Genomic DNA, 17,922 nt, shown 5'->3' with positions numbered 1-17,922 from the left:
CTGTCGCTTTTTCAAGCCAACTCCTCACCCTTCGCCGTGACCCCTTAATCTCCCGAAACCACAAACCACGATGCCCTCATGCTTCCCCGATCAGCCCTTGACGACTCGGGTTTCGATACAGGCAGGCGGTCGAGAAATTCCAGTGTGACTCTTGCTGATGGCATCGATCAAAAGCAAGTCATCGACGGAATTCCAATCATGGGTTTCACGAACGAATTCGACCAGCCACTACGGTCTCTGCACGGACCCGATATTTACCCAACCATTTCAAGTTTCGATACAATCATTCAGATCGCAGAAAAGGACGACAGAAAAGCGATGCAGAGAGAAAGGTCCGTGTTTTGGCAAGGAGCCGAGCGCAAGGGTCAGTTTCGAGATGCGTATGCTTGGATTGCATTTCAACGCTCAGAGACAGGTGAATTCTTTCTGTCTGAGAGAGCTCGATTGCGCCTCGTTCCCAACTGGATCTCTTTAGCAGGCAAAAACTACAAGAATTTAGGGCAAAATACAACCCGACATCTTGGCATAGAAAAACGTGTCTCTCGCACCCAGCACACGGTGGCCAATTATGAATTCACCGTCCCAATCAAAAACCTTCAAGACTCAGTCCGGAAATTGCAAGCAGTGACAGAAGATCTGACTAATCTCTGGGCTAAAGCGAAGGTGAATTTTACTAGTCTTGAAGCTTCTGCCGCTTGCGCAGCCTCTGCAGCCTCTGCAGCTTCTGTGGCTGTCTCCGCGGCGGCCTCTACAGCGCCTCTCGCTACACAAAATGAACCTCAAGTAGATGAATCAACACTTGCCACTATCACCCAGTTGATGTCAACTGTTCCTGGACTGGAGGAATCTTTCACGGGCATTGGTTTATATGCACCAGCAGTGAATCCCGAGATGAGCGCATCCGCTATCCAGCCGACCTCTGCTGTTGCATTAACAGAGGGGCGGCAGAAGAATCTGCCCGTAGAGCAGCCTACTTTCACGAGATCAGCTTCGGTTCCAACGCTTATGTCCATGCAGCCGAATATAACTTCATCATCTATATCGCGGTCTTCAGAAGCAGTGGTTCCAGAGCAGCCGTCATCGAATATCTCGGTGCCCGACCCTTTGCGAGCTAGCATGTCGTCAACTTCAGCATCCACTTCAGTTTCCTCAAATGCTGAAAGCCAACAGGGACCGCCACTGGCAGATCTGTCAATTTCTGGAGTCTCTGCTCCAGGCGTGATAGCTTCTCAGTCAGCTTTGACGAACCATTTGGACGAGTTCTTTTCGGGGATCATAGATCCATCGGCCCTTGAAAGCCCAACATCGGATTCTACATCCCTGTTCATAAATCCCGGGTCTGTCGCTCGGGTGGAACCAGTGTCAGAAACGATGAATCAGCCGGCCATTACAATCTCCGAGATACGTCCAGTACCCGCCCTTTTACCGTCAACTTCTATCGCTTTATTGACCAGCCCTTCATCCACAACAATAGATCCAATGACCCTCGCAGTCCCAGGGATGGAGCCGATGAAAACATTTTTCCAACAGACTTCTGCCACAAAGTTGGAGCAGTCACCAAAATCAGCTGTTCCTGGAAAAAGGCGCCATGAAAGCTATGATCTTGGAAATGCACCTCCTTCGGGACTCATTGGATTTGGCTTTGATCCCCATGCAGACAGAGAAGTGCACAGCAAACCAACCCCGGACGAGAAACGGCGGCGCCAAAACCACCCTAAGCCTGATGCCCACCAGCCAACACCGTGAGAATTTTCAGTGAAAAGAACTCGCACGATAGACTGTCTTTATTGCTTTTCAAGCTCATTGAATTTGTATTGTGTACAGAGATTGTTTCAGAGGTTGGGACCTAATCCGATTGTCATTATTAACAGTATTGATATTTTCACCTTGAGTGTCCATTCCCGTAGTATTTCATTTGTAAATTCCGGACTAGGCATCAGGTAAATTGTTCTGTAGTTGGTTGAGACATGCGTTACCAGTTGATGCCGGGGTGCTGCAACTATAAGCACATCGTAACTGTACCATCCCTCGAGTTGGAATCATTGTGATATGAATGCTCGCAATAGAAGCGGGTTTCATGTGAAAATTTTCTTCTCCAGCCTAGTTAACAGCCATTCTCGAAATTGGCTTGACCAATAAACCCTTCCGTTGGCTTTTCTAGACTTATCGGCCTGTCCTTAGCGCCGATACGTCATATAGAAGTCCGCGTTGAATTGGATGGAGCAGTAAAATGCACTTCGTATCTTTCGGTACCCGGCTATGTAAGATTACACCATATGCACGAGGGACGAAAATCCCATAGATCTCCTTGTAAGCCCGTAATAGATCTCTGTATCTGACTTGGCGACTCATGCGTTGTTCCTAGGAGATCTGCTTCACAGCATAAGCTCTCTGTTTGAGCCGCACTATAGGCTCAGCTTGACTGATCACACAATTGCAACCGTTATACGTCGAGAGTACTGAGCCGACTCAAGAATAGATCGGAATAAAATGATAATTTTCTACGACGAGTGGATCTATAGTTATGAGAGCATATGATTCCTCTACAAATTCTTGGGTCATAGAGATATCTGGACCGAAGACTTTCTTTTAGCCTGTCAGTGCTTTCTGGTACATCTCCTCTGTCGCCTTCTCCCATCGACCCTAGTGTTTATATGTCGACGCGAGGTCGGCCATTCTACTTAGTGTGTCGGGATGGTCGGGGCCAAGCTTCATCTTGTGAGTCTCTAGGCCCTGTACCTGATGCAGCTGCATATCACAGAGTGGATGGCGGATTAATGGAGCAAATCTGATAATTTTTTCCCGCGGTCGTCGGATATGTCTCGCCAGATGGATCCAATCAATTAGACCGAAGTTTGGTACGCACGGGCCTGTCACGTTCAGCACCGAGTCACCGTCGATCCTGGCATTGCTGAGTGACACATAATGCTTTCTTCAAACTAGCGACACACCAACTATTCCCCAGATCAAATGAACTAGATGAGTCTATACCGTCCCGCCAGACTTGAGGATTTACCTCAGATCCGCGAGATCAACAGCCATTACATTCTTCACACCTCTCTTACCTTCATGAGGACGCCGCCGCCCTTGCCAACGTACATCAAAAAATGGAACGATTTGAAGAACCAGGGCTTACCCTATATTGTCGCCATAGACCCTGATCGCAAACAGGAAGGGGGCTTGGATATGGTCCTTGGCTATGCGTCGTTCAGTCCATTCCGCGGGCATCTGGTCTCCTATGCACCTACTGTCGAACTGAGTCTTTTCGTACATCCGGACCATCATTCGAAGTCCATCGGATCGAATCTTCTCAACAATTTGCTTGATCTTGTGAGAATAGGTAAAGTCCGCCACTATTGCGAGGAAGCAGTAGCTGAAGCTGGGTCGGACGATGCGACTGAGTCACGATCGGCAACGGTTATCAGTCAGGTCAGAAATGTCATTGCCGTGATGGCTGTTGATCCAGAGGGCAGAGATGGAGGCGAGAGACTCAGAAATTGGTACATCGAGCGTGGCTTGAAGGAGTCCGGTCGCTTGAAGAGCGTTGGGTTTAAAAGGGGTCATTGGTAAGCCATCCGAGAAATAGTCGCTGTACGGGCGGCGTATCTTGATTGATCACCTACTGAGAACCTATTTTAGGATTGATACTGTCTATCTCCAATATTCTGTGACCAATTGACACCCGGAGAGCTCTCCATAGAATGAAAATTAATTCATTCCGAGCTGGCGTGGGAAGTGAATGCGAACGATATATGTTGCCACCAAGTTATGTATGTCAGATAAAGTGCTAATCATGATATTTCAATCTTTCCGCCGGACTTCATCAACTATTACTGCCGCAGTCTGTTCCTCTCGGGCTCTCTGTACCGTTTGGGAGTATTTCTTGCCCGCAATAATCCACCACACAAGCTCGATGAGTAGAAAACCTCCCACTACAACGCAGGTATAGTTCATATTTGATGCTATAGGATACACATGTCAGTATTTTATGTTGAGAAAAGACACGTTCCTCTAATTGAGCAAAGCAAAAGCCATATACTAACTCACCTGTTGCGGGCATTTCGTATGGGAAGGAAAAGAACACAATGGCGAAGATAAGCCAGAGCACTGAGACGATATTCACTGTCATTCCCAAGACCTGATTCATTGCAAAAGGTCCACGATGCATTGTACGACGACAGAGAAGTACATTAGTTAGTATTGGGACGATGTATGCGAGGTTATTGATCGTCCTGAGTATGAGTTAGCCTAGTTGAGATGGGAGTAAAGCAGATCTTGTAAAAATGCATACACAGCAGAGCTCATCATGGAGTTGAATGCGGTACTGGAACCTAGATAGATACACCCTAGTAGAGCGATAATCACACCAACACAAAGCTGTGCATTGAATGGCGCTCCGAGTTTAGGGTGGATACGGGCCCAGCTTGAATGAAAGTCAGCTTCGTTGTGAGTTACCTTTGACACGAAATATAACATACATTCGCGATAATGGTAGACCTTCGTCACGAGCGAATGCCCAGAAAACCCTACCAGTACCTAAATCATTGTAAGTCTTTGTTTATTTTCCGTCATGTGTTGCAAAAAGGGGGAACCAACTAAGTTGAGAACCGATTACGCAAGGTCCCAATGCTATCCAGATTATAAAGACGAGCCCGAAAGCTCCTCCTTTTGTCGATGTTGCTTGATAGAAGATTTCAGCCAGGGGAAGTCCAGTTTGAGTATCTGCCAATGAGCTGTAATTTTGGACGGAAAACATCAGACTGATTAGATATGTGATGCCAGTCACAAAAGCAATTGACATTGTAATAGCTGAGCCTGGTCAGCAAGTATAACTGGAAATCTTGTGATTAAAGGTCTCATACCAAGCCCCAAAGGCGCGTTTCTGCCAGGCTGTGAATAAAGTCAGTTTGAAACTCGTATAACGCGATTTCAGACTAACATTCGGCATTTCCTCTGTAATATGCTGTACATAATTAGCATCACTACCATTGTTGTATCCAATCAAGCCTGGAGCATACCGAAATTCCATCCAACCCTCCAAGGGAATACAGCGGGTTGACAAGGCCCGTGATGAAACAGATGACATTATTATCCCATCCAGTATTATTAATCCAAGTTCGAAACACGAACTTGCTGTCATTATGGACAGGTGCCGATGCAGCGACAGTCACCATTGTGATAAACCAAGCCAGCTGCAAATAAACCACTAAATTTCGAAACATATCAGGGCAGGCATGAAGGTAGTTCGAATGTCTGACTTACAAGAAAATTTGTTGATAGCTGGGATGAATCGGTTCCCGAACATGATGATACCTGATGTGATTATATTCAAGATTTGATACGCAACAAATGTCATCCACGGTTGGATCACCAGATCTTCGTGATATAATGCAATCAATGCCATAACCGTGGTCGCATAGATTAGGTTAGTAGAGGCGGTTGTGAAAATCCCTACGGCTGTTAGGGTTCAATCTCGAAGACTCTTCAGACACAGTATCCTCACATCCAAAAACCGTGCACCACCCCGTGGCAAAGCTCAAAAGACTGTTATAGCGGCGTGGGGCGATCGCAGCAATCCAATGGTACATCCCCCCTCGGTCGGGTACGCGGACACAAATTCAGCTAAAGATGCTCCGACAAATGACTGGAGGATAAAAACGAGGGTGAAGCCATAGATAACTACCCACGTCGTCAATATTAAGATTAGGTGCGTGAAAGAATAGGCCAACTCCTACCAGCGCCAGGGCCACCAGCATTGATATCGGTGATTAAACCCAATCCAAGACCTAGACCGTATCAGAAGTTATATGGAAAGAAGAATTTACTGATCCTACCGGTCCATGAAATGGTGCAGTTCGCCGCCAGGCCAATTAGACTCCAAACAGAAAAATGGCGAACGAGCTCTTGTTTGTGGCCTGGCCCTCCTTGTCAGAGATTCGTCTTCATCGCACAATTCTGCTACAGAACTCACCCATCTGAGCCAGACGCAACTCATCTTCATTCTGAACCTTGATCATCCCAGGGCCATCAGACATGTCTGTTTTCGGAACCTCGGTGGTAATGTCGGGTACGCCCATGGTGCTGAGTACGAGCACAATTCAACATGTGAGGAGTGAGTGCAAGCGTGAGAGGAGGGGAAAGGAGAGGCCGGGGGCGGGGGGAGGTTGCAATGAAATCCCGGTCGCAAGTCCCTTTCATAAGAATAGGAGTAGCATACCATATTCGCTTTTTATCGGCCATTGTGCAGCTTCTATCACTCCCCATCGGTCATTCTGGGCAATTTCACCGGGTTCGCCGAGTTAGTAATTGGAAAGGGGAGGCGGGGTACGGATCAGCGCGCAGACACGGAATATAGTTAACATTGTGATTTTGAGCACATTTGCCCGGGACTGCACTATTTTTATCACTTAAAGTTTGGAACCTTGAGACTCATTAGAATCCACCAGATCTACGAACTATTAGGAAGGATCTTGGCTGAAAAGCCCGCCAATCAGTGTCAAAATCGACGAGAATATTGGCAGTGCGAAGCGCAACAGATATTTGGGAGTAGCTCGTGCAGGGTAATAAGACCTTCATTTCCTTCTTATTTGTCTAGGCTCTTGGCGCTATGGGCAACATGGGCGACGCTGTGCGCAATTGGGGCCATTCTTCAGTCTCATTAGTGACTAGCCTGGAGTATGCTTAATGTAAAGAGAATTCAGCGTGCTTACTCTGTAGATTCTTGTGTTTGTGATGAGCTTCTTATTCGCGCGAATGGTCTTCGGAGTAATCTATCTAATTCACGGAAGTCTCGGGCATGTAGGTCCAGATACATCTATGGAAGGAAGGAGCTCGTTGAATCCATGTATGACGCTATTTTGGCCTATACTAAGTACCAAATCTCGTTTTTGAGTTACAGTTTTAAGTTCTATCCTCGAATACCTTTCAAACAAATATTCAACTTCCATGTTTCTTTGGAGTACGCTAAACGTCGATATCATTGGCCTGGTGTCGTCTTGAATTACCGGTCGGAATCTTTAGATACGACTTCCAGAAAATGACCCAATTAGAAAAAGGTATGTGTCGCTTCTCCTTGACCGTTATCTTCTGGTTTGAATGCGAGTCCCGACAATTCTACGAAAGTTGTACCGTCCTCATTGGTCTGCAGACTACGTTATGAAAGACAAAAGGAAGCATTAGCTCAAGCTGAGCCTACTAACTACTCTGTATACGATGTAAATCAAATTACAATGTAGATACGGTGCTTACTTGCTGAACGCATGACCTATTATATGCTCCGGTCTAGCTAGTTGGTAAAGTTTTAGTTCCACATATATACAGTATCGATCTTGCTATCTAAATATATGTTTGATAATTCAGGTCATTTTCAGACTAAGGTATATTATAAATTCCTCACCTATCTCTTCATCTCTGAAGCACCAAACAAATAATCAGCAAATAGGATAATCGTCAGCGATTAAGAGAAAGTAGACTTTGTTAGTACCGTTTTGATTTCAAAGCGAAACGGGAGCGAGATGAGGCGAGCACCCTAATCATCCACCATGAATGAACTCGGACATCCCGCTAACTCCAAAGATTGAAGGAAGCTCGGGTTTAAGAGACGTCCAGGCCTGCCCGCTAAGGTCCACAACTGCCTCAAAGTCAACCAGTGTGACCTTCCCACTTTGTCGATCATACAGAACGTTGTGCTTCCCGGAGTCTACTAGCCGAATAGAGATCGATCGGAGCATTTGAATAGCGCTGCTGCATTGGCTATAGATGTGTGCCTTCTCCGCAAATGACAGGGTATTCCAGATTCCAAACAGCTGCTTCCCGGGAACCTTCTCCAGAAGAAGGATCCGGCCTTCAGGGAAGTGCGTCGAGCAGATTATTTCTCCAGAGAACACGAGACGGGTAAAGAACTCAGATCCAGTTGGCTGACGCTGGTGTAGTCGTTCATACACCGCGAATTCATTAGCAGCGCTGTATTTCCGAGAGTTCATGTCAGCATTCTGCTCGCTAGGGATAGACGTCTTAAGAATTACCTCTCATCTTGATCACGAGACCAGCATTTCGCAATATATCGCATTCCACCATATTCCACCTCAAAGACTGCTTTCTTGTGTCCTAACCGAGGGGAAGAAAGAAGTTCAATGCATTCCACAAGGCAGGTTGCGACCCCGTTGGAGCCAATAACGATCGACTCTGTAGTAATATTATTGATGGATACAAGTGGATTGGTGGGGTCGCTAAATCTACTGCGGTATCCAGAGGTTCGGAAGGAGGAGACAACACCGGGTGCTCTCGATGAGCGGAGCTGGATTTACTAGTCAGCATTCGTACAAATTATAGGAGAGCGGACAGACTTACTAGTCTTGTATCGACTTGCTCTACTTCCTCATAGTCCGGGTTTTGGGCAGCGATAGCTGCAAATCCCGCGAAGCATTCTCTCAGGGATGGGTTTGTGGACTCCTTGTTGATCGGCATAGAGAGATGAAAACAGAAATCATCCTCTCTTTTAACAAACACGGTAGACTTGTAAGTTGAAAGGAAACCATAACGAAGATGGAATCTTCGCATATACGAGACAACTTGTCCTGTAGTATTATTAGAAACGTTCGATTTGTAAATATATAATTTGAAAACATACCGATATATGGTTCTAGGTATGTTCGTGTCTCTAAATCAGACCTTACCGTGAATTCCTCGAGGTCGACAGTCCACCACGTTTTTAGTTCTCCAGCAGCAATCAGTGTGGCTGTATGAGAACTTAAGGGAACCCCAGTGTCAAAAATTGCTAAGGTAATATCGGGGATAACAATAGGGGTCTCCTTGATTGCCTGTATATCACCGAACTTTAACGGTAGATTCGAGACAGATAGAGCTTTCGCAACGGGGTCGGATATATGGCGAGTGAACCGAGTAGTGAGGCCAACCCCACTACCCACGAAGTAGAAGTCACCCTCGGGTGAGTCTGTAAGACTAATATCACTGGTGAAACTCAATGAGTTGCAAGCAGCACGCACTTGGGCTAGAAAATCGGGCCATAGGTGCATGTAGCTCGCGCAAAGCCGCTCTCCGGACACCGAGGGCTCGGTGGTCCCTCCAATTTTGATTAGATGGGGAAGGCTTCTGGCCAAAAGCATCCGTGGATTTTCCATAATGAAGGAGCAAGAAGATGCCGCGCTGTGTAAATTGAAATAAAAGAGAGATGAAGGATGGATGGAAGGAAGCACTGGCACTCACTCTCATAGGCACCCATGGTCGGGGTCTAGCCGTATCTGGATTAGTGCGTTATCGGGCGGATCCGTTGCGACTGTATTGGTGATTACCATGGTATTTTGGTTACGTGACAGGTTGCATCTGACTTCGATGCTGCCTGTATTCCTGGGCTTCGTTCAGTGACACTGATAATTTTATATGATTCAATCTCGTTTTGTTTCGGTTCACTTGACAAGAGCTATATTCTGTTTCCACTGTTCTCTCCTTACAATACTTACTACCTTACAGTTGGTTGGTGGTGTGTAATAAGGAAGGAATAAAGGTATGAATATAGGAAGGAATGAAGGCTTTATTACCCTGCTACTTCCAAATATTTGTTGCGCTTTGCACTACTAATATTACGGCCAATCCTGACACTGATTAACAAGCTTTTCCTGCCAAGATCCTCTCTAATTATTCGTAGATCTGGCTGATTCTAATTAGCCTCAAGTTCCCAATCTTTGCAGTTCTGAAAGAGGTGTGATTCCGGGCAAATGTGGGCAAAATCACAATTCTAACTATATTCAGCCGGGCTTACTGAGTAAGAAGTTTCTACGGAATCCACTAAATTCCTTGACTTTTTTGTGAAGGGTTTGTAGGCGCTACTTAGATTAGTAAATGAGGGACTGAAGAATCGAGTGTTTATGTAATCGCGGGACGCACAGAGGGACATGTGGGTCTTTGCGGTATTCTGGCTTCTCCTTCTTGGCAGATATCAATTCTGCGAATATTGGATGATATTGAGTGGGGAGTGACATGGCTTGCTAAGACGAGTAAGTCAAAATGAAGAACTTTGCTTATGAGACACAATATGACACAACATTCTACACAACAAGTGGCCGGATGGTGTAGTTGGTTATCACATGTCGTTAACACCGACAAGGTCCTCGGATCGAGCCCGGGTCTGGTCAGCTTTCTTTTTTTGCAATTTTTTTTATTCTTATTTTTTTATAGAGAATTTGATGATGTCAAATAGGACCAAATAGAAAGAAATTATGAATTATTTAGATCACTCATCGAATCTATATGACATTGTTAGAAAAAGCGGCAAAAATTTATGAAAACGAGGGTCGCTGAGGGTCACCCGCATGAGGGTTGGCTTCAAACCTCGCGAGGGTCGGGTTGAGTTGGTGTCGGGACATATCTTATTTCAGCTGGTCGATGGGCTGCATTATTAGCAGGTACCCGTTCCGGGCTGCGGCACCTGGTACATTGCCTGAGTCCCCTCTTCTCGAGCGCCTCGCCTAGAAGACGACCTTGTGGGAGCCTATTTTGCACTTTCATTATGCCGTGCTCTTCACTTCAACCGCACTCATGGGAGAAATTGACACTACAGATGCCCGAGTTGAGGCTGCTACAATTCAAAAGGTGGGCATGAAAGAGGCGGAACCTTGTCGATACTGCAGAGCTACCGGAGGCCCCTTTGTTCATTATGTTCGTGAAAATGACACACCACGGTGCGGTAATTGCAACTGGCGTGGGAAAGCCTGCTCTTTACGTCTCGAGGAGATAGAGGATAGCGCGGCTCGTCGCCGGCTAAGAAACTTACACCTGAGGAGATCGAGGAGATCTTTGAGCAACGCGAAGGCCTCCAGGAGGAATCAGCTATTTTTAATAGAGCGCGTCGATGAACTCTTTCAACGAGTTAAGGAGGTCAACGACGGGCTTGATCGGATCAAGGATGGTAACCTCTTTATGCATTTAGCGTTGAGATCCTCAAATATGGAGTCAGCACAGGCTCATGAGGAGGTAGAGACCACGAGATTTCTCGTCTCAACCGAATTCAAGAGGCGATGTTGCTAGAGATCAACTGTATCAAGGGTCGGACTGCCAGCAAGGACCGTCGGTACGAGACCCTCTTTGATAGACTATTCAGATGACCCTGCAAAGCAGCTCATGGTCCTCGGGACCTTCTGTCCAAATACACGGTATGATGGACAGAGGAGTCATGTGTGGCGATTTTTGAATGGGCTTGCGATTTCTTGTTGCTTTTCATTTTTTTTTTTAGCCTTTTCTCCTCTCTACCCAATGGCAAACCCCCGGACTTCCCTCTTATTAATCCAAGGAACAATCAAAAAACATCACGAAGGCGAAAAGAACAGGCATGCGGGATTACCGGCAAATAAACGGCTCGGAGTCTGAATGAGACATCACTCATGGTCACGTTACGGAGTATATATGTTGTGGCTTTTGATCTCTTAACACATTAAAAGTAGCTGAACGCCGCTGCGATGAGACTGTAAGTATGCGCGACACAACGAGGTTGGTCTACAAGACGACCTGGAGTACTATGCTTGAACTGTATCGTTCAGCACCGAACCTTCTGAGGGGGTCGTCTGAGACAACGTCGTAGTCGGGTGTGTTACCCAAGGCTCGGAACACAGCTCCCACACCTGGTTCTGGAAACCCACTGTCGGATCGGCATAAGTCGTTTAGCGTAAAAAGAAGGGTTTGCGAAGACGGGCTCGTGACCGAGTTGATCCGATCAAGCTCATTTTATCCACCCTATTCGGAGATCTTTCCGATTCTATTGCGTGGAGGTTCAATTCATTTTCCTCGTCCGGCGAAATGTCTTTAGGAGGCGCATTGTGAGGATAATCTATCGTCTGACCAATTTACATGGTTTTGAGGACGGAGTACTCTTCTGTCGACAGGCAGAATGAGAAAAAATGCCTCGCAAGGTCGGACTGGAGATCACTCAGCTTTCCGTTCCAATCTGGTCAAAATCCCGGTTCCCTTGACTTGCTTCATCTTCTTGGCAGCCAAGAAGCTTCCCCCATTCTGGCTCTCCACCTGCCTGCAGGAAGGAATTTTCTAGTCTTCCTTTCGCCGCAACATGGCTAAGCCTTGGGAGCCAAGACGACTGGTTTGGTTTCTGGGTCCCCTTGACATTCAGGGTCTTGTCCCACTGCTGGACCTCAAAACCGAACACGAGAATCCTGCATCTGACAACTGTTTGGCCCTGAATGCCAAGATGGGGGCGGTTCACCCGCATTGTGGCCCGGGTAGAAAACCTTCTTCCCGCGCTAGAACGGAGACGACGGAAACGCTGCGCCCATCGGGAATGGATTTGGAGCCGACTGGGAATCGCCCGTTGCTCCGCCTCCCTATGCTGCTGATGATGATGATGATGATCTATTATAGTATAGAACTCCGCCCGGTAGCCTGTCCTAGCTACATTGACTGACTGCGACTGTGCATACATCCTGAAGTCATACCGATACTCAAACATTGCCTTTTGGGCTGTCTATCGATTGATCTCATGGCGGGCCAAAAATTAAGTGTGGGCTCGGTGGTTTTCCGACCCACTGAAATCACCCGCCAAGACCAATCTAAACCAGCCAATTAAGACATAATCAAATATGCGATCGGACTTGAAACATATCCTAGCCTCGGGCTTTGAGCCGCACCCCTTTTCCAGTAGCTGATCTCGTGCCTGTGTGGTCTGCCCCCTCAGCGCGGTCCGGTGCGCCCGTCGAGCGCGACTATCGACGGAGTCTCTGCCCACTTCGGTGCAGGCACTATTTTCATGCCTACCCACTTGCAAAGAGAATTCGCCGCATCCTCTGGCCGGAGTCTTCCGCGGAGAGCGAATGTGTTGTCCCCCAATAGCTGAGCAATGGAGCATCGGGCATCCCGTCAAGGGAAACTGTGATGCTGTGCTAATAATGAGACCCTACAGTAGAATAAGGGGGTGGGGGAAAGGGTATACATCCTTCACGAAAAGGACGCACCTCGCTCCCAGTCCCCCTTTCGGCGCGTTTATGATGCAAAAAAAAAAACGAAAGAGTCGGTGACCAACAACTGCAACACCACAGCCAGCCGAGTTATAATTGGCACCTAACTCGGACTTGCAGAGCGACTCACGTCAGAGTTTGGACCCTGCTGGGCGCCTCGCACGGTTCCTGGTTACAATGACGAGAGGACGCGGGGTCGTTGGGACCGCTCGGATCCTGTACCCCAATGATAATCGACGTTCAGACGAGAGGCGAAAGCACACTATACTGTATGCATGGAAACCTCTGGCCTGGAGCCTGTTGTCCGTGTCCAACACGATCAGCCTGGCAGTTTTACACGATATTTTACCACAGCCCCTTCATCCGCGCCAAGGAAGTATAGAGCCTCATTGCTGGCTGCAATGACCTCAATGATGTGAAGGGAAGGGGGGCGAAATCTATGAATAATAATGCCAAGCATAAGGGCAGTGCTCATAATATTGCTGGAAACCATCTGCACCACTGCCCACCTTGGACCGCCACGTTGTGATGTCCAGAGCGAGTGGTGAGAGTGCAGGTGGAGCACAAGACACGGAGGCTCGGATGCTGCTTGGTCTCCAGAAGGCAACGAAGAAGCAGGGAAAAAAAAGGTCTCAAAAAAGGTCTTTTTCTTACACGAAGAGGGACCTCTTAGGCTGTTCGCGCGGGGCCTCAGAGCCAATTGAGGCCCGGGTTGCACGGAAGAGCTGGGATCGTTTGGGTCCTTTTGGGGGTCTTTTAAGCCAGGGACGCTTTTTTGTTGGTCAACAGCGCGTCGGATTTCGCCCCTGCCCCAACTGGCAGACTGGCAGGCCCTCGAGCTGGAACTTTAAGGGCCTCCCGGGCCCCGACAGAGCCAATCATAACGGGCGGGACGGGCCCCAGATGGACCCTGTTCCAGCCTAGCGCCCCCCACAGTCGCGCTCGTTTGGGTAAAAGCCCGCATGACCCTCACAACAGACGAGCCGGACTCTGGATGAAACCCTGGACCAGCGGCCATCGGTGGACGTCGGTGGGCAGCGGTGGATGTCGCTCCACCGTGACCATGCCCATCTATGCCCATCCAAGCCCATGCCAGCCCACCCAACACCGTCTGCTACACTCTTCTGGGACAAGTGGTCGGGCGCCTGTGAGACCAGTCGGGGCGATTGGCCGCTGGCCTTCCCCATATTCTATTTATTGTTTCGCCTGTTATTAATATTGGCAGGTCCCCTACCCGACGCCGCCGAACGATTTGCGATTTATTTCGTACGTCTTATGAAGGGGTTTCGGCTGTGTCTCTCGTTCATCCAGACCTCTATACATCGCAGATCGCCTTTCGATTTCCCTTCCCGCCCTCCCTAGGACGCGCGAGACACCGCCCGACCACCCGATTTTCCCATGTCGACGTGAACACATCTCATCCATACCGCCGCAAGTATGTTGCGACAGTCCAATGCGCCATGGGACGGCCAATCTGGTTCCCAGAGGGCGAGCCACCCGGCTCTCGGGTACCTGAAGTTCTTCTGCTGCACACTGCCCGCTCGAGGCCTGCAAGCAGCCTTCACTTGGGATCTATCCCGCAAGTTTTGGTTCAGCTTCTTGACCGTCACGGTGGTCTGCGCCAAATCCCTCCATATCTATGCTCATAGCGATTCCGTCCCAACACGCAAACTGCTTCTCTGGGGCTCGACATTCTTCGTCCAAGATGCCTTGTTCTTGCTGGTGGCGTTTGCCCTCACGCGTACCTGGGAGCGGCGATGGGTGCGTATGCTCGGCGCGACAGCCGTGATTCTTGCCAGGTAAGCGTTTTGATAGACTCCTTGCAACGCCAATGGAAGACTGGGAGTTTGGGACGACACCGAACAACGGCGCTGACTCGAGAATTTCTCTTTTTAGTCTCATCCTCTCTGGCATGGCTGCCGCGAATACCTCGTTCTTTTTCCTCACTGGCGCCGAGATCCACTGGCGACAAGCTGGCGGCTTCAACAAGGACCCGGCCTCCATCAACACCATGCTCACCGGATTGACTGGTCTTGTTATCGTGGAGGTACTATATGTGATAGCAGCTGCACTGGCCACCCCTTGGCTGTATCGCGGCGTGGAAGGAATCATCGCAACCTGGGGATCCGTCCTTCGGGCCATGTTTAAGTCGGTGGTGCCGGTGGTCACGTCCCTGCTCAACCGATTTGGCAAGGGCAGCAAGCTGGCCGCCAAGATGAATTCTCAAATGAAGGCCTACGAGCCAGTGCCATTGACCGATTACGATGAGGAAGACAAGGATGTCTCAAACTCCGCTCCTTTGCTCGAGCACCCCCGGAAATAACGAGTCTGCAGAGTGAGCAGCAGCAACACACAAGACGGTGGAAGATTTGGTTGAAGCGGGCCCTCGTGATTTTCCCAACTGCATTCATCTTCTTCCTGCGACTGCTTCGCCCCTCGAACGAATCCTACTGGTTCTTGTCTCAGACCGTCATCATCACGCCCTTCACTGGTGTCGACTCGGAGACTAAGCTCGCCAAATTGTTCAAAGACCACACTTTGGATGGCAAGACCACTGCCCTGACGGCTGTTCCGGAATTTGATTGGTTCCCCGAGGGAACTTGGCCGGGATTCCGGGACTGGGAAAAGACCCCCAGTGGACAAAACATCCATTCTCACTATAATTCGACCGAAGATCCTCTTCACATTTCCAACCTTCACAACGATGTGATTGAGCCTCTGCGTCAAGTGCTGAACGGCGGCGATGTTAAAATCAAGCATATCTTCCTATTCAAGATGGAGAGCACTCGGTACGATGTTTTCCCGCTACGCAACAACTCCTACATCTATGAGCGTATCAAGAAGTCATTCAAGAACGATAAGATTCCCAAGGATGTCGAACAGCGCCTGGCCAACCTAACTGTCACCGCTGAGCGCCTGACTGGGGCCCCATCTGGATTCAACCGAAACCACACTATCAAACCCTACGGCGGTATTCGCGCCGAAGACTCCTACACTGGCGGAACATTCACCCTGAAGAGTATCGAGGCGACTACCTGCGGTCTTTCACCCTTGGTGGTAGATTTCAATCACGAATTCGAACACCACATCTACCAGCCTTGCTTGCCGCAGGTCCTCGATGTCCTGAGTGCCAAGACAAACAACAGCAAGAGCGACGACTTCACGAATTGGCCCTGGCGCTCGGCGTTCATGCAGTCCATCACGGATGCCTATGACAAGCAGAACTTGCTCACCCCTGCTCTGGGATACAAGCCCGAGAATATCGTCACCGTCGAATCGATCGATGCGGAGCACGCGAATGACACGACCTGGACCGAGGAAAAATTCAACTTCTGGGGCTATCCCGATTCTGCGCTCGCCAGCTACTTCCGGAACGCTATCACCAAGGCTGAGCGCGATCATGAACGTCTCTTCTTAACCCACTTGACTGGTGTTACCCACCATCCTTGGGATACCCCCGGTAAAATCTACGAGGATCTTATTGGCTCCCAGACGAACGCCTTCGGTGGGAAGAATGATGGCTTGAATCGCTACCTGAACACCATCGGGGTCAACGACCGGTGGTACGAGACCTTCTTGAACATCCTGGAGGAGACTGGTGTTGCCAACGAGACCCTGATTGTCATGACGGGTGACCAGTAAGTTAACACCCTGCCTATTCACCCATCCAGAAAACTCTGTGAAACCTATGCTAATAACCAAAATAGCGGCCTGTCGCTCCTCGAGGACGGCAACGTGACTCCCTATGATAATCCTCTCGTTACCAACTTCCACGTTCCTTTGGTCTTTGCCAACCCCAACATCCCCCCGATCCAAGTCAACTCCTCCGTCTCTTCCGTCCAGATTCTGCCGACTATCCTCGATCTTCTCCGCACCTCGGGCTCCCTCGATGAGGTTAGCACTCGCGCCGTTAACGACCTTCTTCCTCTGTACGAGGGACAGTCGATCATCCGCCCCATCATCACCCGCAACGACAAAACCGACTATTACCACTTCACCGTCATGAACACCGGTGGCTCCATGGTGGCCATGCGTTCCGCCGACAAGCCATTCCGCTTGATTGTCCCCCTCGTTCCGGAAGCCGAATGGCGCTTTACAGACACCAAGAAGGATCCCCGCGAGGAGAAGGCCATTAAGTCGTTTGACCTTGGCCCTCTCCGGGACGCCGTCAAGTCGGAATATGGCGAAGAAGCCGCTGACTGGGTGCGGGAAGCCGCTCGTTCGGCCACCTGGTGGGTGACCGACAACTGGTACCGGTACGAGTTCAACCCCTCGGCACCGCAGAAGCCGCATGAGTCGTGGCCTGGCGGTGTCGATCCCATGAAAAATCACCACTAGGCCAGCACATAAACGCCCCTCCAAAAAAGGCACACCACCAATACCTGTGCCGCCTCATTCTTTCTTTCTTGGGCGACAGGCATCTCTATATACCACATTTATCTTTTTTTTTGTATGATTACGGACTCTTACGGAAGCTTTTTTTCCTCAAGACTCTGACCAGCATCGGCGCACGGGCACATATGGGCTGAATTTTCTTTTTTTGTATATATCGGGATTTTGCATATTTGGAGGTGTCTATAGTTATTAATGATCAACTCTCGACATTTTGCACACATTTGGAAATCAACCCGCAGTCATTTAGTCCTTTTCTCCCTTTTCAGAGAGATACATGATAGAATTTTTCGATTGTGAGCAATTCTCTTCGGATCGAGCAGCAATATGCCTGTTGTGGGGCTTCTTACCATCACATACAGATACAATCAGGCCAATAGCCAACACCAAACCACGCTGCAGATTCGGGCCAGACCTGCGATTCGACGAATAATACGCCCCACCAATCGACGGATGTATGTTGTCTTCCGAACAGCCTGCAAGCGGCTACCCAATCGAGTCCCCGACGAGGCCCGATCAGGCGCCCCCAGCCCCGAGCAGATCGGGCGATCAT

At 48.9% G+C, this 17,922-nt stretch overlaps 5 protein-coding genes across 5 annotated transcripts; 3 read left to right on the top strand and 2 right to left on the bottom strand.

Moving 5' to 3' along the window:
• Positions 1-78: 78 nt before the first annotated feature.
• On the top strand, positions 79-1,746 carry N7462_011490 (uncharacterized protein; the record flags this gene model as incomplete). Its single annotated transcript, XM_057083204.1, has 1 exon — positions 79-1,746. The coding sequence occupies one exon, from the start codon at positions 79-81 to the stop codon at positions 1,744-1,746; it is 1,668 nt and encodes a 555-aa protein (XP_056927943.1).
• Positions 1,747-2,979: 1,233 nt separating this feature from the next.
• Positions 2,980-3,570, top strand: N7462_011489 (GNAT family N-acetyltransferase; the record flags this gene model as incomplete). Its single annotated transcript, XM_057083203.1, has 1 exon — positions 2,980-3,570. One exon carries the CDS (start codon positions 2,980-2,982, stop codon positions 3,568-3,570), a length of 591 nt encoding a protein of 196 aa, XP_056927942.1.
• A 231-nt stretch (positions 3,571-3,801) lies between these two features.
• On the bottom strand, positions 3,802-6,077 carry N7462_011488 (uncharacterized protein; the record flags this gene model as incomplete). The annotated part of the gene is made up of 13 exons (XM_057083202.1): positions 3,802-3,962; positions 4,048-4,232; positions 4,292-4,423; positions 4,479-4,536; positions 4,597-4,809; positions 4,863-4,890; positions 4,940-4,963; positions 5,019-5,206; positions 5,263-5,451; positions 5,587-5,679; positions 5,736-5,786; positions 5,835-5,915; positions 5,972-6,077. 13 exons carry the CDS (start codon positions 6,075-6,077, stop codon positions 3,802-3,804), a joined length of 1,509 nt encoding a protein of 502 aa, XP_056927941.1.
• Positions 6,078-7,532: 1,455 nt separating this feature from the next.
• Positions 7,533-9,140, bottom strand: N7462_011487 (uncharacterized protein; the record flags this gene model as incomplete). Its single annotated transcript, XM_057083201.1, has 4 exons — positions 7,533-7,962; positions 8,025-8,296; positions 8,350-8,576; positions 8,630-9,140. 4 exons carry the CDS (start codon positions 9,138-9,140, stop codon positions 7,533-7,535), a joined length of 1,440 nt encoding a protein of 479 aa, XP_056927940.1.
• A 5,274-nt stretch (positions 9,141-14,414) lies between these two features.
• Positions 14,415-17,315, top strand: N7462_011486 (uncharacterized protein; the record flags this gene model as incomplete). The annotated part of the gene is made up of 4 exons (XM_057083200.1): positions 14,415-14,776; positions 14,874-15,258; positions 15,318-16,615; positions 16,685-17,315. 4 exons carry the CDS (start codon positions 14,415-14,417, stop codon positions 17,313-17,315), a joined length of 2,676 nt encoding a protein of 891 aa, XP_056927939.1.
• Positions 17,316-17,922: the final 607 nt, after the last annotated feature.

Source organism: Penicillium macrosclerotiorum, assembly GCF_028827735.1.
Source record: "Penicillium macrosclerotiorum strain IBT 26536 chromosome Unknown utg000012l_segment0_segment0, whole genome shotgun sequence".
Taxonomy (NCBI): Eukaryota; Fungi; Ascomycota; class Eurotiomycetes; order Eurotiales; family Aspergillaceae; genus Penicillium; species Penicillium macrosclerotiorum.
Note: the sequence above shows the minus strand (reverse complement) of the source record. Positions and strands in the feature narration are given on the sequence as shown.